This window comes from Medicago truncatula, chromosome 7 (genome assembly GCF_003473485.1).
Source record: "Medicago truncatula cultivar Jemalong A17 chromosome 7, MtrunA17r5.0-ANR, whole genome shotgun sequence".
In the NCBI taxonomy this organism is placed as follows: Eukaryota; Viridiplantae; Streptophyta; class Magnoliopsida; order Fabales; family Fabaceae; genus Medicago; species Medicago truncatula.
Genome location: NC_053048.1, coordinates 48,337,882 through 48,365,736, shown reverse-complemented (window position 1 = coordinate 48,365,736; position 27,855 = coordinate 48,337,882). Strand labels below are relative to the sequence as shown.

Genomic DNA, 27,855 nt, shown 5'->3' with positions numbered 1-27,855 from the left:
ACAAATATAATTCATCAACGTGTCAGTCACCGTCTGCTAATAATACCTTATTTTTCCGGTAGGCAATGCTAATCTCCTAATAATCTTATCCGATTTATTATATTAGTGATTAGTGATTAATTAAGTCATTGGAGCTATAGAAGATTATTAAATTTGTTGCATTATGCACTACAACAATTCACAATTACTACATTTTATTTTATGCTCGCAAGATAATCATAACAATTCTATTGCTATAATCATGTACTACGTCTTAAAAGTAAATGAAATTCCTTAAAAAAGAAAGTAAATGAAATGTGTAGTAGGTGCTATTGCTCTTGGAACAATCTAGACATAAAAAAGACTAGAAATAATTACCACTAATAAGCTGTATGACGTGGCTCTTATCCATCTCAGACACGTGTCAGTTCAAGGATGGTGGATCCCCGTATTGCTTCGCTGTATTTGAGAGCAACACAACATAGGTGATGAGGATATATCCAAATCCAAAATATTTGAAATAAATAAATAACACAATCAAGTGAAAGTGGAATCAGTCCCGTGAATGTAGCTCGGTTGTTATTTATCAAGGGACATTATATGTACGGGTTGGAGTATGAACCTTGCATTTTTATTTCTTCACTTATAACAAAATCAACTTGTAAGTGTAGATCAATCGAATGATAGTTAGCAGAGGTATTTCTAACTTCTCCACATATGATGTGTGTGAATTTATCTACTATATTACCTAATATAAATAAATGGAATTAAATGTTCTTTTAATCCTAACTCAACAAACAATATCGAAATTGTTAGTTGAACATCTTCACTAATAGACTTCAAAAACCTCACATTTGAATGCGAGTTTTAGTGGTTCTTACCAGATTATATGCAAACAAATAATTGTAGTCTTTTTCAAATTAATCAAAGATATTGTGATTCAATTCAACCTCAAAAATCGATCACATTCAATCTTTTAGTGAGTTAAAAAATAATATTGATTCACACAAAAAAGAAGGAAAAGAATAACATACATGTCACACAGGCTGTCATCAAATAACATTGTTTCTTTTCTGGCTTGGTTTTTATTAAAATGTTGATTCCTCCCAATTTTGGAGGTATCATGAAAAAAAATTCTAATATTGAAATATTTCAACCGGTAACCCGTTACTACCGGTGAACCAAAAGGCCGGTCGTTCTCCATATAAGTAACACACAAGATAGGAAACGAAAACAAGCAGAAGCGAAAACCAGAAAGCGCTTTCACAGTAACTAAAAAAAAAGAGTGAGTGTTTGTTAACAAAAGCGATTATTTCAACATGCCTATCAGAAACATCGCCGTAGGAACACCTCAAGAGGCAACTCACCCAGACACCTTGAAAGCAGGTTTGGCTGAGTTCATCTCAACCTTCATCTTTGTCTTTGCCGGTTCAGGTTCCGGTATCGCATACAACAAGCTTACCAACGACGGTGCTGCCACCCCTGCCGGTCTCATCTCTGCCTCCATCGCCCATGCATTCGCTCTCTTTGTTGCTGTCTCCGTTGGTGCTAACATCTCCGGTGGACATGTCAACCCCGCTGTCACCTTCGGTGCCTTCGTTGGTGGTAACATCACCCTCCTCCGTGGTATCGTTTACATCATCGCTCAACTCCTCGGATCCATTGTTGCTTCCGCCCTCCTTGTCTTTGTCACCGCTTCGGTAAGTTTAATATTTCATTGGATTTTATACATATATAGAACCGGAGTGAGTGAGTGTTACCCTCTTAGCAAGTAATTATATATGATCAAAATGAAATATATTTGAATTTGATGATATAAAAAATGTTTGTTTGCAGTCTGTTCCAGCATTCGGACTATCAGAGGGAGTTGGAGTTGGACCAGCTTTGGTGTTGGAGATTGTGATGACCTTTGGATTGGTGTACACAGTGTATGCTACAGCCGTTGACCCAAAGAAGGGTAACATTGGAATTATTGCACCAATTGCTATTGGTTTCATCGTTGGTGCTAACATTTTGGTTGGTGGAGCCTTCACCGGAGCATCCATGAACCCAGCAGTGTCATTCGGGCCTGCTGTTGTGAGCTGGAGCTGGTCCAACCACTGGGTCTACTGGGCTGGCCCACTTATCGGTGGTGGAATTGCTGGACTTGTCTATGAGGTTCTCTTCATCAACAGCACCCACGAGCAGCTCCCAACTACTGACTACTAGATGGGAAATGAAATTTGAAATTCTGTATTATTGAATTCCTCGATGATTTCTTTCTTTTTATTTTATGTGAATGTTAATTTCCTTTCTTGTGTCCTTTTTTAATTATTGAGGGTGGATTGTTTCTTTTCTGTTGAAAAATGGTGCCCGTTGATCTTTGGTTGTACGTTGGTTAGTGAAGTGATGTTGGAATGGTTAAATTATTTTGTACATGCTTGGCCTAGCAGGTTCTTAGTCAGCAGGTCCACCACTCAATCAATGTTATAATTTCGCCTCTGCTTCGTTGTATGATTGATTCAACTTCTTTGTTTTTTCTCCCTTCAAAACAAAAAAGATAAACTTTACTTTTTTTTCTTGCAACTTCTCTTGGAATTGATTAAAATGATTGTCCTTTTTTTTGTTTGATTTAACTCTTTCTAATAATAGTGGAAATGAAACTTTGTAGAAGGATAAAAAGAGCTAATTGTCCCCGTGAGCATAGCTCAGTTGGCAGGAACAGTGCATCATTATATGCAGGGGTCGGGGTTCGAACCCCAGACACCCCACTTATTCACTTTAAAAGTGAATTTTTAGCCATTAGACTACTTGACCAAAAAAAAAAAAACTAATTAATGATGTTATAGTACGACATTTTGGAAGAGTAAAATATTGACCTTTTTTGTACATTAATGTAGGAGAATGAATGTGGAGTTGTTAGAGAATGGAGTATAATCCCCTAGGCATCTCTTTTTTTATTTTGTTACATCCTCTTATTCTAATTTCTTATATTTTTCTTTTCAACTACATATTTTTTTTGGTAGTATCTTTTGAACTACATATATCTCAAGCATCCAAATGATCGCTAGTCCATCACAATATATACAATAATATTAATATACGTAATAAACGGTTAATTTTGTTGTAAATGATGCACAATTATTTTCAAAAGTAAAATGACAAAAAAATAAAATTTATATTTAAAATAAGATAATTTACTTATTATACGCCTCCTTTGTGTTATTGTCAAATAAATCTAACTTGGTGATTCTAAATCTAAATAGTAATCTTCTTTAAAAGAAAAGAAATCAAAACGGTGATTTGATAGTAGAGTAGTTAATTATAGTAAAAGCTTTCCTTTTCCTAGAGGCTTGTGTCTGTTTGGGATCCAGCGAAAGAAATTAGAACTCCACATATAATAATCAAATTTTTCATAAACATGCTTCCGTCTGTGCTTTCGATAAACTTAAAGGACGGATTGAGAAATTATGTAAGAAATGGGCAGCAAAAGTAGTGATATCGACAGAGAGAAGAAGATTGAATTAATTCATGGCATGGGCTAGTATGTATGCCGAACAAATAATGTGTGTGGTTACACAGCATGTGAAAGAAAATGAAAGAAGACTAATTTCCAAACTAAATGTGCCTTTCACTTTATGTAATGGTCCTTGCCATACTATTTTTGTGTCAGCGATTTTATTAAGAATTGTTGTTTTGAGGTAACTTAGTGGATAAAAATTCCCTTTTAAAAGAATAAGTAGAGAATATGAGTTGTTCTGAAAAATTTATCTTATACCTTAATGAAAAAAAATAAAAATTCGAAGAAGCTCCGCGCTCGCTTTAATGATCGTATCCTTATTTCTACATTTAGTATGAATTGCTCGTTTTACCCTCATATAAGCTAAAATACTTCATTTTGCCAGTTATTTTCAAAAGAAAGTAAAATATTATAGCACATTTATTTTCGGAACACTTGGGTGAAAAGTGAAAACATGGGAACATGTAAAAACTGCTAACCCTTTATGACAAAGTTTTTTAATCGACGCAGTTTTAATAAGGTTTAATTACAGTTTTGATCTTTTAAGTATCACAATCTTGTAATTTTGGCTTCTATAAAAAAATAATAACAAATCAATCTTGTAACAATAACCAAGTCAATGCATACGTGGCACCCATATCACTATGTTTATTAGGTCTAATTGCAGTTTTGGCCTCTTAAGTATCACAATCTTGCGATTTTGGCCCTCTAAAAAAAATAGAAAGTCACACATGGCACCTCACTTTAAATGATGTGGGTGCCACGTATGCATTGACTTAGTCAAAATTGATCTGTGGGCCAAAAGTGCAAAAGGGGGTAAACTTTAAGGGGCTAATTTGTTATTGTTTTTTATAAGGGGCCAAAATCGCAAGATTGTGATACTTAGGTGACCAAAACTGCAATTAAGCTTTTTAATAACCTTGGACTTAACAATGAAAGGTTGCATGTCATGTCATAGTGTCAAATTCGGGGGTTCGACAAATCTTAAAAATGTGGTTATCTGGTCTTAAGAGTGAACAAACTAGTGCAACATGTAAGAGTGATTATCACATGTAGAACCAAAAACAATACTACAAATTTTTCATGGTATATGATCGAGTGGTACGAATCAACAATGAAAGGTTATGTCATCTCATAGCATCAAATTTGTGGTTCAAATTTTTTTTAGAAATTTTTTAAATATGAAAATCCGATTTGAACGTGATATGACTGATTCAACATATGAGTATGATTATCAAATTTTTTACCTATATTTAATTCTATAAAACTTATTTATCTTTTTTTTTTTTGAGGTATAAAACTTATTTATCTAATAACCAGAGATCAATAAATACACAAAGCAAAGACGGCACAAAAAAAATAAATTGTGTGGACTCCCCACTCTTTACAATAGAGTCGGCTATGCACAATTTAACTGTCAATTTTGACAGTTAAGAAAAAATGGATCTCCGCGCCATGATTTGTATTAACAGATTGCTATGATCATAGATTCAACATGGTTCAATTTTTATAGTAGGCCAGAGCGACCCTTTCAATTTGCAGCTATGAAACATGGACACTCTTTGAATTAGGCGTGCCCCGTTGTCGGATATGTATAGTGTACGACATCGATACGACACCGACACTTGTAATTACACTATTTTCTCAAATTATTAGTGGTGTCAGTGTCCGTGTCGTGTATGTATCCGTGCTTGAAATTGTGAATAGAGATGTTGATTAAATCAGCCAGAATGTTTGGAGCTGGTTCGGTAGCAATCGCCACAAAAATCGAAACTCATTACCTCCCTGCAGTCTGTAGATGTATATATCTAGACAACATTTGTACATACAGACCACAAATTATCACACTGCAGATAAATAAACAAGACATAGACCTAGTTTGGATAAACTTTTCCAAAAACATATGTAGAAAAAGAAATATGAAAAGGAATTGGATAAACTTATTGTAATAATTGAAATTAGCTTATGCATCTCAATTTTGTCAAAATCTGTCTCGTTTAACTTCTACACAAATATCTATAAACTTGTAACAAGCATCAAAAAAATATTTATGGCTTCCCTTTTCACCTTATTACGTAGCCATCATTTTCACCTTATTATTTTGACTGATTGATATTACTATGGTTCCGCTTTGTTGTTGTTTCACGAGAAAGTTTTGATTTTGATTTTGAATTGAAAGTAGATAGTTGTATTATCATGTGGTGTACATCAACTGAGACGTACAATTTGCTTCCTGCTACCCATCATGCTAAATTGCTAGTGACAATGGGGTTTTAATGACAAACCAAATCAAATCACTATTTAATTAATGTTTTTTAGGCTTTTTCTTCATATATTTTTTGGTCGAGTTTATTGATAATGCGTGATGCCAATTGCCAACAAAAGGGAAAATAAAACCAAGATTTCTTAATATTGACGTGATGTATGAAAAACAACAATAATTCAGAAACATTTATTGCCTTTAACAATCTTTGTATCTCTAATTGCTACCATAAAAACACAGGTTCTTTGGAAAACTGAGAGGATGCTTCTCCTATTGATTGCAAAGAAAATAATAATAGGATGGTCAAGACCAGGCTGTTATAGTACACATGATATTATTGTCGCATTCCTTAATGCTCTCATATTGCCAAAACCACGATAAGTAATCAAGCCGTGACTTTCTTGGATGTGACTGAATTGACAATGGTGGCAAACTCAGGACCCTGCATCTCAACAAGATCAACTTGTAAGTGATAATGGTATGGTCACTTTGGTCAAAGAAATTTTGCATAAACCATATATATACCTTTAATGAAGCACCTCCAACAAGAAATCCATCAATATCTTCTTTCTTTGCAAGATCAGCACTGTTGCCTCCATTAACAGATCCTAAAACCAGATTAATGTAATGTTAATATATACCCACATGCTGCTGTGCTGGAAAAAAATTACATTCAAATGAAAACAGTATTTTCTATTAATCTCAGATAGACTGAACTTAAACCAACTTTATGCAATCGACAAGGTCAGGGCAAATCTAATATCTATGCGAGATTTATGCATGTAGAACTTTACAGATATGTATATCACCTATAAACAAATGCCAGGCAGTTTATTGATAGAAATTATACATTTTTCCTTTGGTTAGTCTATTTTCGATTAAATTCATAAATGGCCTACAAGGATGAGGAATGAACTCGCTTGGTACATACAGAATGCATTTTAGGAAAGGGTAGACAGAAAAATAATGGGTGCAACAGCAAAATTGTTTTCTCAGCACAAGCATTCGTGATATTGAATAAAGAGTGCAACTTTATCATGCATCATCTTAAATTTCCACTTATAAAAATGCAACCAAAGGTACAGTAAAAAATTTACCTCCATAAATGATACGTGTTTTAGAAGCAACTTCAGCCGAGACATTATTTTTAAGCCAGTCTCGAAGAGCTACGTGTACTTCCTGAGCTTGCTCGGGAGAGGCCACTTTGCCGGTCCCGATGGCCCATACAGGTTCATATGCAATAACAATATTATCCCAACTAGGCACCGCATCTGTACATAACGGATATAAATTATAATGGATGGTATGGAAGCAATCAGCAAAACCAACGCCTACTCTCTCTTCTTGTGATCTTCCCAAAAGAAAATTGATCATGAAGAAACATAGTTTTCACCTGCATAAGCCTTCAATTGCTGGAAACAGACATCAAAAGTTTTCCCAGCTTCCCTTTCTTCCAACAATTCACCAATGCATGCAATCACTCCAAGACCCTCGCTCAAAGCATATGCAGCTTTCTTTCCTATAAACTGGAGTTGACAATTTTCAGCTATTATCTTACTACTCTAGACTTAAATATAACAAGAAGAAGAAAATACATGTATTTGGTTCATATCTTAAATATGAGCAAAAAGTACATATGTATCTGGTCCAAATGTGGACCAGAGATATATACTTTTTTTGCTTGTATTTAAGTCCAGCGGGACAATATATTATGCATCCCTAGCAAAGATACTGACCACATTCTCTAGGAAAGCCACTGTAAAATGATTTCTAAATTTGTTTTACCTCATCTTTTTCTCCAATAACATGCCTTCGCTCAGAATGCCCAAGAATAACCCACTTGCATCCAAGATCTTTCAGTTGTTCCACACTGCAAGAGTCAAAGGATATTTATTGAGTGGCTAAGTTAACTTGTTAAATTGCAGCATAGTAGAAGAGCACCAGAAAATAATAATATAAACTGCTTAAACATAAAGAAACGTCAAGAAAGCAGGAAGCACAACTGTGACTGAAAATACAAAAGAATAGTATCCGTAAGCATCCAACAGGCCTAACTCTAAGCATTAGGAAAAGAAACACCAAAACTTTTGACAGGGAAGAGAAAGCTAACCTGATTTCTCCGGTGAAAGCACCACCTTTTCCCACCCAAGAATTCTGACCGGATATTTCAATCCTGTCTGTAATTGAGGTTTTCACCTGATCGATGTACACAAAGGGGGGTGCAACAACGACATCTGTACTTCTCACAAAATGGAAAAGCTAATGAAAACCAAATAACAAATACATCAAAGAGGTAATTAAGAAAAAGGATTCTACCATAAACCACATACTTAATGTTAGACTTTTTTTTTTACCAAAAACATGTTATACTTTTCTGGGACATGATATAAGGAACCCCTCTCAATTGTGTATAATCAACAAAACTCCTTGAGCTAACCAGAAAATGAACATGATTGCATGTTGACCACATTGTGCGTGCAACAGAAAATACCAAAGGGAGAAAAAATGTAGGGTCTGGTAAGTTCAATGAGTCATGTTGAAAGCACAGGGGAGTTCTCTGCACATGACCCATAGATGGATCCTGGAAGCAGTTCCTTTCATTTTTCTTCCTATTTTTTGTACCGGAGTGAATGATCACTAGTCCAATACTAAGTTAATTTAATGAATCGAACATTTAAAACCATTTGGAATTGGAGTACATTTCATCAGCCTTTTGCTACACCAAATATATTATCGATCTTGGCAGTTCATTTTAGATTTTAGGAGTTCGGAAGATGCATAATATAAAATTTCGGTGTCTGCTAAAGCTTGTAACTAAAAACACATAGGATCAGAGATTGAATATGTCTTACCAACGTCAGGCTCCAACTTTGCATTGTTCAAGTCAGAGATAAGCTTACTGATGGAGTCTTTTGTTCCATTCTAGAGATAACAAAAACGCAATAAAACTCAATATTAGAGAGTTTCAAAGAAGAAAATAAAGTTGCATGTAATGCTGTTTCTAATTGAAATGGGAATTGATAGAACTAAGAAAATCAATTGCTAAGCTAATAAAATCAAATGCTTCATCTGTATTACAAGTGATTTAGTCTTTAGAGCGTGAAACAAAAAGACAACAACTACTGAACAAACCAAAAAGCAAGTGTCTCTGTTAAAATACTTGGTAAGAATTGTAAGATTGTAAGAGACAGTGATTTTGTTAATTTTCACAAGCTAACTGGAAAACTTAAACAAAGAACGATTAAGAAAGTTGATCATACAGCGAATTATCATGTGACATGAAGCTTGAGTAAACAGAAATTCTGGTCCTAGATTTATAACGCATTGTCATTATAGTTCCCCAATGTATTAAAGTTACAAAACATCCCCGAGTGTGTCTTTTGTTAGTAGTTTTATTGACCATATTGACTAACAAAAGACAAATTCAAAACCAACTAACTAACGAAAGACACATTCGAGAGCAAAGTAACTAAGGAAAAACACGGCAGTGATGTTTTGTAACTTTGATGCATTCGGAGATTATAGTGACGGTGTCTAACACCTTTCAATAGCCAAAATGACTGTTTACTCCAATGAAGCTAGCTATGATGTGTAATTCACATTCCAATAGTGTGGTAATGAGAGAGTAAGATTGTAATGTTAGAATAAGAATGTAAACATGAATTAAACAATTCATATTTGAATCAAATGAGTAAAGAGCTGTGTGAGAAAAATACTTACACACTTCCAGTTGCCACCAACAAAGAACTGAAACCACAAACAAAGAAAAAAACATAAAATGTATTAAAAAAATATATGATTTGAAATGGGAATAACAAAAAATAGAGGAAAAACGAATAATATAATATATAAAGAAGAAGAAAAATGAAAGGAAAGAGAACCTTGCCAGAGCCAGCCATGGCGATGACGGTGCGAGAGGGTTTGGGGGAGGAGATGGATAAACGAAGATTGGGATGAATGGCATCGAAGAAGGGGTTGGTGGAAGTGAAAGAATCGAGCTTGGGGGAAGGGTGGCGACGAAGGCCAATGGAGAGTTGGGAAACGAGTGATGTTGAAGTTACCGCCATGGATGATTGTTGGAAGTTGGAAGCTTGTGGGTTGGAAGTAACGAGTTCTGGATCAGCTTTTTGTTTTTGTGTTTGGTGGGTGGTGGAGAGTGAGAGAGTGTGACTCTTTTTACCACCACGGACTACTTGTTTTTTTTTTTTTTTTTGCTCCCTCCCTTCCTGTTTAATTATAACTTTTAAAGTTCAACGCAACATTTATACCAATATTATAATTATTGTAGAGAGATGTATAAAATGAAATATTAAATTAATAAGGCCATTATAATAAAAGTAAAAACAATTGTATCAAAATTAATAACATTTATTAATTGTCTTGATTTGTGTAAAATGATAAAAAGTGACAATTAAGAATGAATGGAGATAGTACTTGTTTTTTTTTTGTTGCTCCCTCCCTTCCTGTTTAATTATAACTTTCAAAGTTCAACGCAACATTAAATGTTGTTTTACCAATATTATAATTATTACATAGAGATGCATGAAATGAAATATTAAATTAATAAGGCCATTATAGTAAAAGTAAAAACAATGAGTAAATAGTCAATTTTCCCCCTAAAATTGTAAGTTTCATCAATTACCCCCCTGAAATTAACAAAACTTCAATTACCCCCCTGAAATTTCACAACGTTAGTCAATTTACCCCCTCCGTCAAATTTTTCTGTTAGTGAACATGACGTTTTGCAAATACCCCCCCTGAAGTTTTACACTTATGTGCAAAATGCCCCCCAAACATAAAAATTTATATTATTTTTTTCTTAAAAACAAACAATTAATAGTTAAATATTAAAGCTAACTATTAATTTTGGAGTTTGGAAAAACTACATCCATATATACATCAAAATAGGGAAAATGTGTATTTTTAAAGTGACAATAATGGTTATTTCTAATAGACAAATTATTATTTTTAGAGGTTTGTAAACAAATTAATAATCATATTTAAATTTATATTTTCTCCTTCACCATCTTAGTCTTTTAACTCCTCCAACTCCTTCAACAATTTGCTCAAACCATTTAAACTACACAACCCCCAATATTAATTCACAAATCATCCCATTATTGTCACTTTAAAAAATACATATTTTTTCCCATTTTGGAGCCTATTTTGATGTATATATGCATGTAGTTTTCCCAAATTTCAAAATTAATAGTTAGTTTTAATATTTAACTATTAATTGTTTGTTTTTAAGAAAAAAATAATATAATTTTTTTAGTTTGGGGGGCATTTTGCACATAAGTGCAAAACTTCAGGGGGGTATTTGCAAAACGTCATGTTCACTAACAGAAAAATTTGACGGAGGGGGTAAATTGACTAACGTTGTGAAATTTCAGGGGGGTAATTGAAGTTTTGTTAATTTCAGGGGGGTAATTGATGAAACTTACAATTTCAGGGGGAAATTGACTATTTACTCTAAAAACAATTGTATCAAAATTAATAACATTTATTAATTGTCTTGATTTGTGTAAAATGATAAAAAGTGACAATTAAAAATGAATGGAGATAGTACTTGTTTTTTCTTTGTACAATTTTTTATTTTTATTTTATTTTTTTATCTACGGAATTTATAAACACCACCAAAATTTATATATATAACTACGAGGTTTAAATTTAAATGTCGAAGAAGACGTCCACCCTAACAATCTTGCTAATGTCAACTGAGCTGGTCTTTAAACATATTTTTATTTATTTTGAATACAAAAAGGGCAACACCAGATGGTCTAACACAAATGTTTAGTGTTTAGTGTGTATGAGTTGTTCCCTAACCAAAAAGTTTGCATGAATGTGTAAATTTTTTATATCAAAATTGACTTCTAATAAATAAAGGAGGCAAAATATCCAAAAGAAACTAAAAATAATAATCAAACATAAGTGAAAAACAAAGAGAATAAGATGGTTGGTCATAATTCCCTAAAAAATGGTTGAATTGTGGGTTTAATCTAATCACAACCCTAATTAATGACATGATTCACACGACTTCGCTTTTCGAAAGAATATTGAAATTTCACCAAGACAAAATTATTGAGTAATTTTCTGCAAACGGTGAGGCATAAACTACCCTCTCTTGTTTAGAGGGTGTTTATCCTTTCAATATATCAACCAATCAAAATGTAATATACAAATGTAATATTAAATGTCAAATAAATGAGTCAATCTTTCTATAAAAAAAATCAATTTTAATATGATAACTTTTATTTTTTATTTAATTATATTTAGGTATACAATCTTAATTAATTTACACTATAGGGCTTGTAACAATTAAAATTTCACATCAAATTCAACCCATCATATATGTTCATAAATTTTGTTCCATTAAAAAACCTAGAACACATGTAACGTGCAATTTCTTCTTCATTCTTCTTCCCATCTTGGAACGAGAGAATTGAACAATCAAGATGGGAAGAAGAAATTGCACGTTATGTGTGTTCTAGATTTTGGAATGGAACAAAATCTATGAACGTATGTGGGGTATGTTTGGTAAAAATAAACTATAAGTTAGCTAAAAGCTGAAAAACTAGCTTATAGTTCATGTCTTATAAATGATAGCTTATAACTGAAAAGATGGTTTATTAAAATTGAAGTGTTTGGTAAAATTGACTGTTGAAGTGGCTGATAGGTATAAAATGACATTTTTTTTTTAATATATATATATATATATATATATATATATATATATATATATATATATAAGGGTTTGCTAGGAAACACCCACTAGTTTTTATTAAGGTGTGTTTTAGCAAATATACAACTAAAAAGTTGTTATATACACCTTAAGGTAAATGTTGCTAAAACACACCTTCTAAAATATAAGTGGGTGTATGTTAGCAACTCCTATAGGCATTTGCTAGAATACACCCACTTATTTTTTAGAAAGTGTGTTTTAGCAAGTTATAACTAAAAAGTAGTTAAATACACCTTAATGTGTAGCTTGCTAAAACACTCCCACATAAAAACTAATAGGTGTGTTCTAGCAAACCTCATACATACATACATATATATATATATATATATATATATATATATATATATATATGTGTGTGTGTGTGTGTGTGTGGAAATTGCTTTGTAGTACGATATCTTTTCAACGAAAAACAACGAACATGTACAAATTACCTTATATTGTTTGATGTTGCCAATTTTGTCCTCCAAATATTTTTAAAATTACAACACTACCCCATGTTGGCAAGCGGTTCGTTGGATTTCGTCAAACTGAATTCGCATTAAACAGCAGTACTATATATATATATATATATATATAAAAGGGATGTATCAAATGAGATGACATTTTATAATGAGAGGGTGAGAGGAAGAATTGACAGGCATTTGATTAAAATTAACGGTTCAGATCTTTTTTCGCTTAAATGTGCACGTTCCATGTGATCTTTCATATGCTCTTCACCTTTCTCTCCCACTCCGTTTATCTTTTTTTTCTTTTTCTTTTTTTCCTTCAATTCATCTTCCTCTTTTTGACATTTTTCTAATGTATTTATTTTTTAATATTTAAATTTATGGTTAACTATGTTTTGGATCCCTATAAATATTTAAACTTTTGGTTTTAGTCTCCAATAAAATTTTACCGATAATTTTGATCTCTGTTTTTTTTTTTTTGTTGTTGTACAAAAGAGGGCAAAAGCTCATTGATCTCTACTTTTTATGAATCCAAAAAATAAGAGGAAGGTGGAAAAAAAATGCAAGCAAGAGTATATAAAATTTTACAACATACCATAGGCTAGTTATAGTTAAATATAAAGCATTTCTTTTAAGAAATATATATAAAGCGTTCATTAAAAAATAAAATAAAGCATGACAGTTGTTTTATTAAAAAATAAATTATGAATTTTGCCGTTATTTTTTAAGCCATGAACATGTTGTTTTATTAAAAAATAATTAAATTAAATTAAATTAATATGGTTAAAATTGAAAGAAAATAAAAAAAAAAAAAAAAACTACCAGCTATAAGCTCAAAAGCTACTTGAAATAGCTTCTCAAAAAACTTTATAAGCTAGTGAAAAAAGCTTTTCACCAAACACATCTTATTAAATCAAAACAAGCTTATAAGATAGTCCAATAAGCTATAAGCTAGCTTATTCGTGTTACCAAACACAGCCATGATGGGTTGAATTTGATGTGAAATTTTAATTGTTACAAGCCCTATAGTATAAATTAATTAAGATTGTATACCTAAATATAATTAAATAAAAATTAAAAGTTACCTTATTAAAATTGATTTTTTTATAGAAAAATTGACTCATTTATTTGACATTTAATGTTACATTTGTATATTACATTTTGATTGGTTGATATCTTGAAGGGATAAATACCCCCTAAACAAGAGAGGGTAATGTAGAAAAAACCTCTGCAAACACATAATTAAATGAATAGCATTGATATATCTCTAGAAAAGGAATATCACGATCTCTTCAAGAATAAAGAGGAGTCGGTCACAATGCACTATTTGCCACAATACAAGGAGGTATGGTTGAAAAATAGTAAGTGGGCAATAAACACTTGGCAGGTGTGTCAGGAAAATTTCGCTAAGCCTATCTCTCGCTAGAAATAGCATTTTCCTTAAATGAAACCCACTAGCATCATCATCTCTTTTGTCTTTGAGGCAAGAGAAATAATATATGTACAACCTCGCATTTTTTGAGACAATTTTCTCTCTTATATTTATATCCTATTCTTACTATCTCTTTATTGTTTTGGTTTTTTTTACAAATATCTACATTTTTTTATATATTTTGGTTGTCCTAAAAAATTATTATTCAAATAACATATCCTGGTCAACTAACCCACCAGAGAAGAATCCAAGCACAAAACAACCATTTTGTAACCTCTAACAATAACAGGTGAGGATCTTTTTATTTTTCAAATTAAGCAAATGAAAGGTTTTATTTAAAGAGAGAGAAAAAAAACGAGAAAAATAGTGATGGTGAGATAATTTGGTGATGAATCAACTATTTAACTTTTGTGTCTATCTATCTTGAAAAGCTTGCCTTCAAAAACAGCCTATAATTCAATCTCAAAAGAAGTTTGCGCAACCTAAATGTCTACAACCAACAAATGAAGTGTTGATATTAGGTAGCTTCCGGTAAGCATCAACGATAACTCTCGGAACACAACATGAGCATGAGCTACAATAGAAGAAGCGTGCATGTAATGTATGATGTTCTAAAGAATCCTAAACCACGCTTTAAAGAGCCAAAAGAAGGAAGGATCATCATGCACGAAGTGATTACGCCATGGCCAACTAAACTGACACATTGTATCCCAAATAGAAAGTCATGTGTCGTTTTAACTTGAGAGTCAAAACAAAACAAAAAACTGAAACAATCCAAATTAAAATAAAATGTGTCGTTTTTCATCATGGGTCACAGTTGCTAAATATCTATTTTGTCCCCTTTTCAACAAAAATTGGCAATTTATAGTTCATCTCATTGTGACACGTTGCTTAAGTCAAATGAAACACTATTTAGATCAAGATAAAGTGACACGAGACATTTAGCACAATTTGTGGTGACGAGGAGGACTATTCTATTGCACACATTACAGATTTTTTTTCACGTTCCATCTTCGAGCTTTAGAAATGGAGAACGTAACTGTTAAAATTTCAGTGAGCTCTTTTCTGTTACCTGTGTGCTTTTATCTTACTCAAAATAATTAGATTTTACAATTGCAAGCAAAATAAAACTTGCCTAGCTAGATAAAACTCGAATTTTGGAAGTCCACACAATTTGTATAACCAACCAAAAATACTCCCTCAATTTTTATTAGAGAAGTCTTTTGAAGATGCATTCATTCCTTCTCATAGTTTATCTGACCAGAGACGGTTCACGTAAACATATACCACAATCACAACCTTAAATCTTCACGAACATCACATTGGACCTTTGGCATGCACATATTTCATATGGTTTCTGTTCAATCGACTTAGAAGGAAGTCAAGGAACACAATTGCTTGCGAGTAGAGCACATGCCAAAAATGACTCTAATTGACTCGTAATCTATCAAACATGTCTTATAGGGTCTGATTCCTACTTTCATACACATCATTTCATTGCAGCCACACGATTGAAGGTCTTTTGACTGCGAATACCAGAATCTACTATTTATAGCTTCAACGTAAATGTGATATTTTTCCGTGATTTTGTAAGTTTCCATGCATATCCAAACAAATGTTTATACTTTTTTTTAACTCTGGTCTTTATTTTAGACCAGATACATCATTTAATGAATGAATCTAAAATGATAATTTTTGCTTATAATAGTGACCGGAGGATGTATTATTTAAAAAAATATATCATATGAAATTTTGTTTTGTAAATATCGTCAAAGTAATAACTACTACATCATTTTTTATAAAATAAAATAAAAAAACAACTTTTTAATTTCTTAAACATTTGTCATAATGATGTTTGTTAGCAATATCTTGTTTTTGTTAATTTATCTAGAACAATATATCAGACGGGATGCATCATTTTGAACTCGATTTTCTCATTTTCAATTTTACCCCTTCATTTAAACTATTTTAGCATTATTATAATATTATCAAAATTATCAATTAAAAAATTAGCTAAAAATTGAAATACTCCATAACAAAAGAAATGACAATCATCAACAATATGAATAATATTGATCATTATAAAAACCTTATTTTTCCCTTAAAAAAAGCTTGTTTTAATCTTATTTAATACAAATATTTTATTCCATTTTTATCTACGATTAAATAAAATATAAAATAGAATAGACGAAAATGTTTGCACTCGTCTTTCCGTTTAAAATATAAATAACTTAAGTTATCTAAATAATTAGGCATTATTACGATCAATTCGGCGTGTCTACCAGATCATTTACTTCAGTTCGGCGTGTTGGGAAGCTTCTAAAAAAATGATCAGTTATTCGCTTGATTTGATGTCAAACATGTGGGTTATATGACGAGAGAAAAATGCTCGATTTTTCCAGTAGAAGGAGGATACATTGCAACATTTATTTGATAAAATTAAGCTGCAAACTTTTTGGTGGTTGAAGGTGAAATAAATTAATTTTGCTTTTCAATATCATATGTGATAGCTTAATCCCCTTTTGCTTGTTGTGTGGTGCTTTGAAACGATCGTTTTTGGCTTTTCATTCTTCCGTGTTATTGTTATTTTGATGCAACTCATTCTTCTTTTCCTTGGTTTTTTTTTATGACCCTTTTTGTGTTTGGAAGACAAGGTTGTTCGGTTTCTATAATTTATTTTAGCTTAAAAAAAAAGAATTATAACTACTTTTAGCGTACATGGCTGGTTGCGATTTATTTATTGTGAAACATAATATCAAAATGATGTAATTCATATATATTGGCGTAAATACGTATGCATTATCAACATGCTATAAATTATTAAAAACGAGAAACCGCTGACATATATGATTGGTTGCGATTTACTATTTACTTTAGAACATAATATCAAAATGATTTAATTCATTGCGATTTATGTACAAATTATGATGGAACATTTTCAGTTGGCTTCTATGAAAATGTAGGCATGTCAAACATACTACGTGCAGATATCCAAACTCTTTTTGTTGGTACTGAAATTTGTTGGGAGGGGATTTAAAAATGAGAAGTGTTATTTGAACAACTAATTTGGTGACAACTTATTTAACAACCATATTTTACAAAGAAAAAAGTGGTATTGGCACGGAAACCATAGCAATAGAGAGACAAAGAAAAAAAATAATATGAGTATGAGAGAGAAAGTTGTTGCAAAAGTTGTCACTAAATGGATATTCAAATATCATTTCTCTTTAAAAATCGTCTTTTTCAATTCTCTTTGTGCATAATTGCTGATTTTGATAGACTCCCCTACATCTTAACGCCGTACTTAACTAGTTAAGTTGTGACTTGTGAACCTTTGTCACACTATTGGGTAAGGTAGCACTTGTGCATGTATTCTAACTAAACTGAGAGTTGTATTATCCCAAAAAAAATAAAAATGGGAGTTGTAGGTTTCGACCCGGTGATTATATCAGCTTCATGATCATTAGTGCTGTACTCGTGCGTTCGCACAGGTTGCGCCGTTGGCGCATGTTTTTTTGCCAATGTTTATAATTTAATTCGGGAGTTTTTTAAAAAAGCTAACTTTTTTGAAAATAATTTTCTTTGTCAGTAATTCTATTTTGTTTTGAAATAAGTAAGATTTGGCTAATGTATAATTATCATAAATTCATATAAATGGTAGCTTGGTGAGGAAGTAATAGGAAGCAATGTTCCCATCGTAAGTTTTGACAAAGTAGATGGGAGGTCTTATAAAATATATTTCCGAGTCAACATGGTACTTAGCATTAAGCAAGATTAGTAGTATTGGATATATAATTTTAAATAGGTAATTAATGGTAACACAAAGTAAAATGCAACTTCATTAATGAACAAATTTAAATGTGGATTACACCACTTGCGGATAAAAAATATACTCTACATTGAATCTTATTTAATATATCAATAAAAAATATTATTTTATCAGTGACAGTTTATCTTTTTATTACAGTTAATTTCATTTGTGACAACTTATCCCGTATATTTGAGTTATTTATAAGACTTTATAAGTGACAACTTGTTTATCGTATTTGCTCCAAAAAAAAAGTTCTAATCTTATGAAATTTAATTTTAGTAGTGATAACTTGTCACATTTTTCATGCATTTTAGTTAAAGAGAGTTTAATACCGTTGTATAATAAAAGTTTATCAGAGTTAATTTCATTTGTGAAAACTTATCCCGTACATTTGAGTTATTTTTAAGATTTTATAAGTGACAACTCGTTTAGCGTATTTGCTCCTAACAAAAACATGTCTGTCGTATGAAGTTTAACTTTATTAGTGACAACTTATCATTTTTTTCATGCATTTTAGTTAAAGAGGGTTTAATATCGTTGTATAATAAAAGTTTATGCGAGTTAATTTTATTTGTGACAACTTATCATTCTTTGCACATCTGAAAATGCATTATGGTGTCCTTTTTTAGAGTTAAGATACTCTCCATTTATATATTTCTCCATTTGTTCTACTTGAACAGATATAGACACATAGAAAGTAAAATAATAATTAATGATGATGGGACTTACTCAATAGTATGACCCACAACTTTTTTATGTATGTATTTCTTTCTAAATGACAGTCTCCATTTATTTTGGAAAGGATCTTAACTCCCTTTTTTAAGACTTGGTTTTTCTTTTTTCGTTGTTCCTTTTTAAAGTCTTGAACTTGAAGGAAAGGAAAGAAAAACGTGTTAGAGGTTCCTAGTGAGTAGATTAATTTGGTAGTAAATAGAGCCGAGTAAATGTATTTTTAGGCCTAAAGCGAAATTTAAATAAAAGCTTTTTAAGTGTGTTTAGAGAAAATAAGACAAAATTAAGAAACAAATTCCATAAATTCCCTCAAAGAAAAGTAATTATATATAATGTGTGTCATACACTAATTAAATACGAGTATTTTGTTAGTTAGAAATCAAATTTTAGTTTGTCACATTGTGAGAGTATATCATTTTTCGTTATAATAAACTTTGTTAGTGTGTGGCCTTTTATATATATATGTGCGCGCGCGCGAGCGTGCATGTGTTGAATGGAACGGCAAAACCAACTTAATTCTTCAAGGTCAAAGACACCTAAGTACGACTATAGAATAGAACGACACTGCAAATTCCTTCCTACGGAGGGACTTCTCATAGCCGCTCCTTTGCGGTTTTTGCGTCAAAGTTCACCGCTTACAAAATAAGTTTTAAGGTAAAAATAATATTAATATCCTATTCTTTTTTTTCTTCATATATTTAATTAATTCATTTTTTTTTCTCCTACAAAGCAAGGAGATGTTGGGGCACAAGCGGTGGCACTGAGAGTTGGTGGAGCCCAAGCAGCATTCTACGGATGTGGAATTTATGGTGCGCAAGATACCTTGGGAGGCATTACTATAAGGAACGTTTTATTGAAGGATCGATTGACTTTATATTCGGAAATGCTAGGTCATTTTTTGAGGTATATATATTTTCAAAATCTTGCATTTTAGTCTCATTTTTTGAAATATTTTTTTTTCAAATCTTGCATTTTAGTCTAAAAATTCAAATTGACCTCTAATTTTGTTGAAATTTTTAAGTTGACCCATAAATTTAACCAAAATTACAATTTGGCCCCTTTAAATTTGCAAATTGGTCAGAATTTTTTTTTGGAAAATTACAATTTGACCTTTAAATTTTAAAAAATTATAGTTTGGTCCCATGAATTTTGCAAACTGGCCACTGTTTTAAAAAAGTTGACAAAAATTTAAAATTTTAAAAAAGTAGCCCATAATTAATTTTTGTCCAAACAAAAACATTTAAAAATAAAGACAAGAGTAATTAATGTAACTTTTCTATTTGTAACATGCAGGATTGTTCCATAAATTCTACATGAAATCCAAAGTGGACCGGGGATGGAGGGTATATCACAGCTAGGGTTGGGAATAGGCCAGGCCAGGCCGGCTTTGATAGGCCTGAGCCTGGCCTACGAAAAATTTTGCAGGCCTAAGCCTGGCCTATGGTCTTTCATAGGCCTATTTTTTTGGCCTGGCCTGGCCTGAAAGCCTATTTACAGGCCTACTTACTATTAAAGTCACTAAACATTCCATTTTAGCTACTTTTAAATAGGCTTAATAGGCCTCCAAGCCTATTTCAGTGTAGGACTTGTCTATCACTACTATAAGGCCTTAAAAGCCTATTTCACTATAAAGCTTTAAAACCTATTAAAAAAGTCCACTATGAAGCCTAACATGCATAAACAGGCCGGCCTATTAGGCTTCATAGGCTTTTTTGATAGCCTAAGCCTGGCCTATTTACTTAAATAGGCTTTTTAAAAAGCCTAAGCCTAGCCTTTTTAATAAACAGGTCAGGCCAGGCCAGGCTTAAACAGGCCAGGCCATAGGCCCCTGTAGGCCGGCCTGGCCTATTCCCAACCCTAATCACAGCCCAAGGACAAGAGTCATTAACTGATAAAATCGGGTTCTCCTTTATTTACTGTCACATCACTGGTGTGGAAAAAGTCTTGCTTGGGAGGCCTTGGAGGAGGAGAAATGGTATTTGAACATCTATTTTGTGATAACTTTATCTCTCATACTCATATTATTTTTTACTTTATCTCTCTATTGTTTTGGTTTTCGTGTAAATACTTATTTTTTCTTTGTAAATTTTGGTTGTCAAATAAATTATAAATTAAATGGTTGTTTAAATAACACTCCTCATATGCTAAAGTCATTTTCTCAACATCGTATATGTCGAATGTGGTAGCTGCTCCACGATGGAACGACATCGTATATATCGATATGCTTGATGGTCACTATGTACAAAGGTCTATAATTAATTGCTTTTTTTTAGGGGACCGTAATTAATTGCTATATTTACATTTATTTTTTTAGAGGATAATTTCATTTATTTTTTATTTAATTCCCTAATTTCCTTTTTTTGGGGTACAAATTCCCTAATTTCTATATGTTTAAGACTTTCGTGGACAAAAGTGGAAACACTTTTGTAGTTCGCTGCAACCAAGATTATGACGACCTGCTCTTAATAGATGGATGGATGCGTTCAAGGGAGGTTTATGAATTGGTTGGGAGCCACTGCATCTTCTTAAGTTATCAGGGACACAATGTGTTTCACATTGATTATCTGCGCCATGAGATCTTCCCTCCGTCATTCCCCACATGGCATAGCGAAAGCTTAGACCAAAAAAAATCAGTTGCCTACACCATGACATTGACTGAGGATCCAACACAGGCCTTAGAAATTGTTAAGTATCATAACCCTTTTTTAGTGTTTTTAGGTTATTTGATTTGTAACCTCTATTTATTGGTTTTAACATGATCATGTGTTTGTTTGTTTCATATAGACGGTGCCTCAAGAGATGGATCACTACATGAGGAAAACTCTTTGGCATGAGGTCATCCTTCGTGGATCAGTAGGGGAGAACGAGAGGTGTTTAATTTGGTATGAAGATTATCCATGGCATGTGAAGATTAAAGATGGATGAAAGGAGTTTGCTGCAACAAGCAAGTTGGTGAAAGGAGAACAGATCATCTTCAACATTGTTAACATCAATTATAACAATGAGATTAAGGTGATGAAAGAAAGCTACACATATGAAGAGGATGATGGTGCCTTTTTGGAGTAACAAGTTGGTGGTGATTCCATGATGTGGTGCTTGCTTCATTTTGGGTGGCTGTTTAATTTGGTGACTTTTTTTTGTTTAATAATTTTCATGGTCTGTAATTTATTTGGATCGAATCGGATTTTTTTAGAATAATCATTCAAATGAACCAAACTGCACGTGATTTTTATTTTGGATCCAGAGTCGGTTCAAGGGGGCTGCCACTAAAGCAAGAGCTATAGGCCCCCAAATTTTTTTAGCATATTAGGCCCCATATTTTTGTCTTTGAAAATATTTTCGTACGTCAAATTTTGCAAAACATGTTCACTCGAAGCTCAAGTCGTATGTAAAGAAGGAGTCATAATTCATGTTGAAAGTTCGATTTCAATGCTAGCTATTTTATTGGTTACATGAACCATACTTAAATTCTTTTTGCCTTCAGATTCCTATCAATCTAATTCGATGTCGGTTGTTCTAAATATATTAAGACAAGTAGTGTGTAACCAAATTTTGTAAAAGTTAAACATTAATTTATATTTGTATGATTTCAATATTATTTTGTTATTTTATGATCTCTAACAATTGGTAAATAATGTCTATATTAAATATTATTTTCAAAATGCACGCGCGCGCACACACAAAATTAACCAAAATTAAAATTTGGCCCCTTTAAATTTGCAAATTGGCCATAATTATTTATTGGAAAATTACAATTTGACCACTAAATTTTTAAAAATTACAATTTGGCCACTTAATTTTGCAAACTGGCCACTATTTTAAAAAAAGTTGACAAAAATTTAATTTTTTTGGAAAGTAACCCAAAATTAATTTTTACCCAAACAAAAAAATTTAAAAATAAAGACGAGTAATTAACGTGACTTTGATATTTGTAACATGCAGGGTTGTTTCATAAATTCTATATCAAATCCAAAGTTGACCGGGGATGGAGGGTATATCAGAGCCCAAGGACAAGAGTCATTAACAAATAAAAATGGGTTCTCCTTTGTTAACTGTCACATCACTGACACGGGAAAAGTCTTGTTTGGGAGGTCTTAGAGGAGGAGAAATGATATTTGAATATCTATTTTGCGATAACTTTTGCGACAATTTTCTCTTTCATATTTGTATTATTTTTTACTTTATCTCTACGTTGTTTTGATTTTCGTGTAAATACCTATTTTTTTCCTGTATAAATTATGTTTGTCACATAAGTTGTCAACTAAATATTTGTTCAAATAACACTTGCAATTTGCCGAAATCATTTTCTCAACATCGTATATGTCGAATGTGGTAGCTGCTCTACGATGGAACGATATGCTTGATGGTTTAACCCTTAAAAAAAAAACTTTTATGATTTAAAACTTGATGATTGTCACATTTATATATTTTTTATGTTAATACAATACTGTCTTCTTTGGAGAGTAACACGTGTGAATGTATTCTAAAACTAATTAAATTGGGTATACGTGTCAAATTAGACGTTTTCCTCTCCAGCGATCAAGCTTCAGCTCGGATTCCCAACCTACCGTCGTCGTCATCCTCAAGGTTTTCGTCGTTCTTCAAGGTCTAATAAGGGACGCACTGCTGTGTTGATCCAGATGTTTCTGGATGGTGGTTGCGAAAGAGGGTCTTATTTGGTCTGTACTTTGGGGCTCGAAAGAGTGTGTATCTTGCTGTGTTTTGCAGGGAGAGGATGGTACGTGGATTTGCTCCGTGTTGACGGTTGATCCATTCACCGCGGTCTAGACCTTTGCTTAAGAGGCTGCTATAATCCATTTGTGTTGCTTTTAATTTTTATATTGCCCCTTTGGGTAGACCTCAATTCTATGGATAAACTGGTTAGGTTTATGTCCATCAACTTTATTATATATTTTTTTTCCTTATTTTAATAATATATTTATGAACATTTAACATAAGATTAGAGTTGGTACCAACTTAGTTGCGATACACTCTTTTTTATGTCACTTGCTCTTGCCTTATAAAAAAAAAATTAAATTGGAAGTTGTATTATCTAAAATAAAAATAAAAATTAGGGGTTGTAGGTTTCAACCCGTTTATTATGCTTCATGATTCTCGGAACCTCTCACCGCTTTTGGCAAATGCATATTTTATTTTTTCCTTGTTCCTTTTTCTTTTTCCGTATCTTGCAATTAAAATAAAACTCATTAAAATTAAAGTCTTGAAGAAAAAAAAAAGTGGTAGAGGTTATTATAAGTTGATTATTATTTTAGTCTAACGCTAAAATAATCATTCAATACTCAGAATAATTATTTTTATACAAGAACTAAAATGACAATATATAATTATGTATAAGGACTGATATGATAATAAATAAATACTTCCTTCGGTTCTTATTATAAGAAAAAGTTGACTTTTTAGATTCATAGAATAATTAATATATCTTATTATAAATATAGACTAGATACATCACTTATACAATGAATTAAAAAAGTTAATTGTTTCTTATAATAAGGATCGGAAGGAGTATATTGAATGATTAATATGACAATATTAACGAAATTTTTTAACGTCAAATACTGTTTTGATTAAGGAAGGGCATACTCATTGATTATTTCAAGGGATTAGTGTGATTATCATTACACGTGACCAAAGATTTTTTGTTTTTTTGAGGAAAGATGGAAAAGATACTATTTTGAAGTCCTTGTTTTTTGTTTTCATTAATTAATCCGACGGCGATACCCATAGTTTAGTTTATCTACTTTGACCTTTGTCATTAATAAATAGAAGTAAGTCTATCTCTGGTCACATTATTTCTTCTACTCATATATAAAATCTTCTCACCCATATTATCAAGACCAAAATAAATGGAACCTCATAATAACCACCACGTTGATGATGTCTCTCCTTCGGAAATCGGATATGGACATTTCGGGTATTTCTCTTTTCTTTCATAACAATCTAAGTCATTCATTTTTTATTTTTTTTTATAAGTTCTTGTTATTAATTGCTGGGAATTTATTCATTTACCGAAGGTGCTCACATTATAAAAGGAGATGCAAGATCATATCACCCTGTTGCAATGAAATTTTCGATTGCAGACATTGCCATAACGAATCCAAGGTTCTTAATTACTACTTCTAACTTCGTATTATTATTATTCTTACCTTTTACCGCAACCATAATGTAATAATTCCCGCACGATGTTGTTGTTGTTTTCACAGAATTCGATTCAAGTTGATCCTCAACACCGCCACGACATTCCTCGCCATCATGTTAAGAGGGTATGTACCTATCAACAACATTAAATTCATCTGTAATTAATTATTCTTTTCGCATAAACACTCGTGTATAAGCTATTTTCATAACGTACCTTAGAGAGCTTATGAAAATAAGCTCAAAACAGTTCAAATAAGTCAACTCAAACATGCTCTAAATGTGGTTTAATTTTCAATTCTACACTATGCCGTAATCTATAATATATATGGTATTTATTTCATGGTTTTGCTTATTGAAGTGTAAGCAAATGCACAAGTTACTACTTTGAATCAATTCTACCTGCTTGATTTTATCCTTTCTTTAACATTTTTGTCTTCTTTAATTTTATGGGTGCATTTGATCTCAAATGGAAAAGCTAACATTTATTCAGCATTGATTAATATATTGTTTCTGCAATTCATTTCCAGGTCATCTGTTCATTGTGTAGCACTGAGCAAGATGTAAGTGTAATACATGGCCTAATTAAAATTCTAGTAATGGATTTACTGTAGTAATGCCATTTTTTACTTCTTATATCTGTACTTTGTAGGTTCAACAGGTTTGCATTCAATGTGGTGTTTGCATGGGTAGATACTTCTGCTCCAAATGCAAGTTCTTTGATGACGATGTTAGCTTCTTTTGTCTCTCACTTTATTCCCAACATCTTTTGTCTTTCTCTCTATGTTTTGGATAACTCAAAAATTATTTGTATTCCAGGTATCAAAAAATCAATATCATTGCGATGAATGTGGCATATGCAGGTCTGAAATTTTCACATTCCTTTAATGTTAATTCTTACATTTTATCATTTGTATTTTGACGGTCTATATTTTATAATGCTCACAGAACTGGAGGTGAAGAGAACTTTTTCCACTGTAACAAATGTGGTAAGTTTTTTTATTGAACATTGCTTCCCAAAAGTAACAAAATCTTTTAACTGTGTCAATTCAGTATTCAAACTGAGTATTTCTCTAACTAAATGCCCTGTCATGCTCTCTTATTTTTTGTAGAATGTTGTTATTCAACGTTGATGAAGGACTCACACCATTGTATTGAAAAAGCAATGCATCAAAATTGCCCAGTTTGCTTTGAGGTAATATTTGCAGGGTAATAGCCAGCATACCTCTATGTAGATTTCTTTTTCAGACTGTACAAATCAGTTGATCTAATCTTTTCATCTGTGCAGTTTCTTTTCGATACTACTAAAGACATCACTGTATTGCCGTGTGGTCATACCATACATTTGGGATGTGTGAGAGAAATGCAACAACATCTCCAGTTAGTGTTATACACAACTAAAGGGTCTTCAATGGCTGTACATGTGTTGAGAATTGTCTTCTCTATATTTATTTAAATATTCGCACTTTTGCAGATATTCATGCCCTGTTTGCTCGAAATCATTCTGTGACATGTCGCGTGTGTGGGAGAAAATGGATGAGGAGGTAACTCTATTTGTGCACAACCTAGTTATTATGGTTTACAATAGTTTCATTTCTAAGTAGTTAGTTGATTCATTAGTTGGATGAACATAGCCTTTAATCTATTTGCACCACAAAATTTCAGGTTGCATCAATGCCTATGCCTGAAATGTATCAAAACAAAATGGTATATGAAATTTGAAATTAATATTTGCGTGTTGCTGCAAAAACGGTTAGATTCCAAAACCCTTAAAATTTTGTTATATGTAAACAGGTTTGGATTCTATGTAACGACTGCGGAGAAACATCCGAAGTAAGATTTCATATTGTGGCACACAAGTGCCTTAGTTGCAAGTCCTACAACACCAGAAAGACACAAGCTGCATCATGCTTGTCAAGAATAGAAGAGATGGTTAGATGAATGATTCTTAAGGTCAAGTTGAAGATGCTTATTTGAAACAGTCGTTGAATATTTCAATTTAATTAAACTTCAGGCCGGAACAATAGAAGTCGTGCAGAATAACCTGCTCTCATCATATATACAGCAGAGATGAATGCTAATTGTTAAACATGTATGTAAGCAATTGCAAGGTTATCATTTATTAGACAAATGCTAAGTACATAGGTGACTGCGGATTTAGGTCAAGCTTTATGTACTTAACCAAATTCAAATTGTGGTGATGTGGCAATTGTAAGGCTAATATAGGGATTCCCTGCCTTCTTGAATGTTGTTCCTTTTATATTTTTTGTAAAGTATTGATGATATTCTCAACCTCCTCTCTCAGCAGAGGTTAGCAACCAATAATTTCTTGCATAATTTCTTTTAAAGTTGTATCTCTGTTTATTACTTTTATAGTCAAAGTCAATTGGGAGTCATGTTGATACTGTTCTTTCTTCTTCTTCTTTTGGATTGTTATGTTTAGAAACAACTTCGAACAGATTCAAGTTGCATTCAAAGAGTACACAAGGGAAGATATTGCAATTGCAATAGTGTTCTCTACCCTAGAGAAATAGACAATATGGATCGGGAGTAACGTGCTGTGTTTGTGGAAACGTATTTTTTTGATATAGAAAAATTAAGATGGAGAGTTTTCTTATTTCAAGACCTAGACAAACTATTAGATTTGATAAAGATTTTAAACAAATGTATTTGTCAGAATAATATATGGATCTTTGGCTCTCCTTCTCCTTTATTCAACCAAACAGTGAAGAAAAATAAAATAAACACTCTTGTCCGCATGTAGCATCCGGACTAGGAAAAAAACAAGGTTTTTT

At 32.3% G+C, this 27,855-nt stretch overlaps 3 protein-coding genes across 4 annotated transcripts; 2 read left to right on the top strand and 1 right to left on the bottom strand.

The window, feature by feature from the left end:
- The first annotated feature begins 1,203 nt into the window (after window positions 1-1,203).
- On the top strand, window positions 1,204-2,484 carry LOC25499345 (probable aquaporin TIP-type). The gene is made up of 2 exons (XM_013594576.3): window positions 1,204-1,679; window positions 1,816-2,484. The coding sequence occupies exons 1-2, from the start codon at window positions 1,299-1,301 to the stop codon at window positions 2,185-2,187; spliced, it is 753 nt and encodes a 250-aa protein (XP_013450030.1). The 5' UTR covers window positions 1,204-1,298; the 3' UTR covers window positions 2,188-2,484.
- Window positions 2,485-5,869: 3,385 nt separating this feature from the next.
- On the bottom strand, window positions 5,870-9,905 carry LOC25499344 (triosephosphate isomerase, chloroplastic). Its single transcript, XM_013594575.3, has 9 exons — window positions 9,623-9,905; window positions 9,462-9,488; window positions 8,594-8,663; window positions 7,852-7,975; window positions 7,527-7,611; window positions 7,135-7,267; window positions 6,839-7,012; window positions 6,267-6,349; window positions 5,870-6,183 (listed from the first exon to the last, which is right to left on the bottom strand). Exons 1-9 carry the CDS (start codon window positions 9,806-9,808, stop codon window positions 6,127-6,129), a joined length of 939 nt encoding a protein of 312 aa, XP_013450029.1. The 5' UTR covers window positions 9,809-9,905; the 3' UTR covers window positions 5,870-6,126.
- A 14,772-nt stretch (window positions 9,906-24,677) lies between these two features.
- LOC25499342 (E3 ubiquitin-protein ligase RZFP34) lies at window positions 24,678-27,408 on the top strand. 2 transcript variants are annotated; one of them, XM_024770628.2, is made up of 12 exons: window positions 24,678-24,839; window positions 24,940-25,027; window positions 25,129-25,188; window positions 25,591-25,623; window positions 25,713-25,790; window positions 25,880-25,923; window positions 26,009-26,049; window positions 26,173-26,255; window positions 26,349-26,440; window positions 26,535-26,604; window positions 26,726-26,767; window positions 26,855-27,408. In XM_024770628.2, the coding sequence occupies exons 1-12, from the start codon at window positions 24,772-24,774 to the stop codon at window positions 26,999-27,001; spliced, it is 846 nt and encodes a 281-aa protein (XP_024626396.1). In that variant the 5' UTR covers window positions 24,678-24,771; the 3' UTR covers window positions 27,002-27,408. The 2 variants fall into 2 exon arrangements, with proteins under 2 accessions (XP_024626396.1, XP_024626398.1); XM_024770630.2 differs by lacking the exon at window positions 26,726-26,767.
- The last annotated feature ends 447 nt before the right edge of the window (window positions 27,409-27,855 follow it).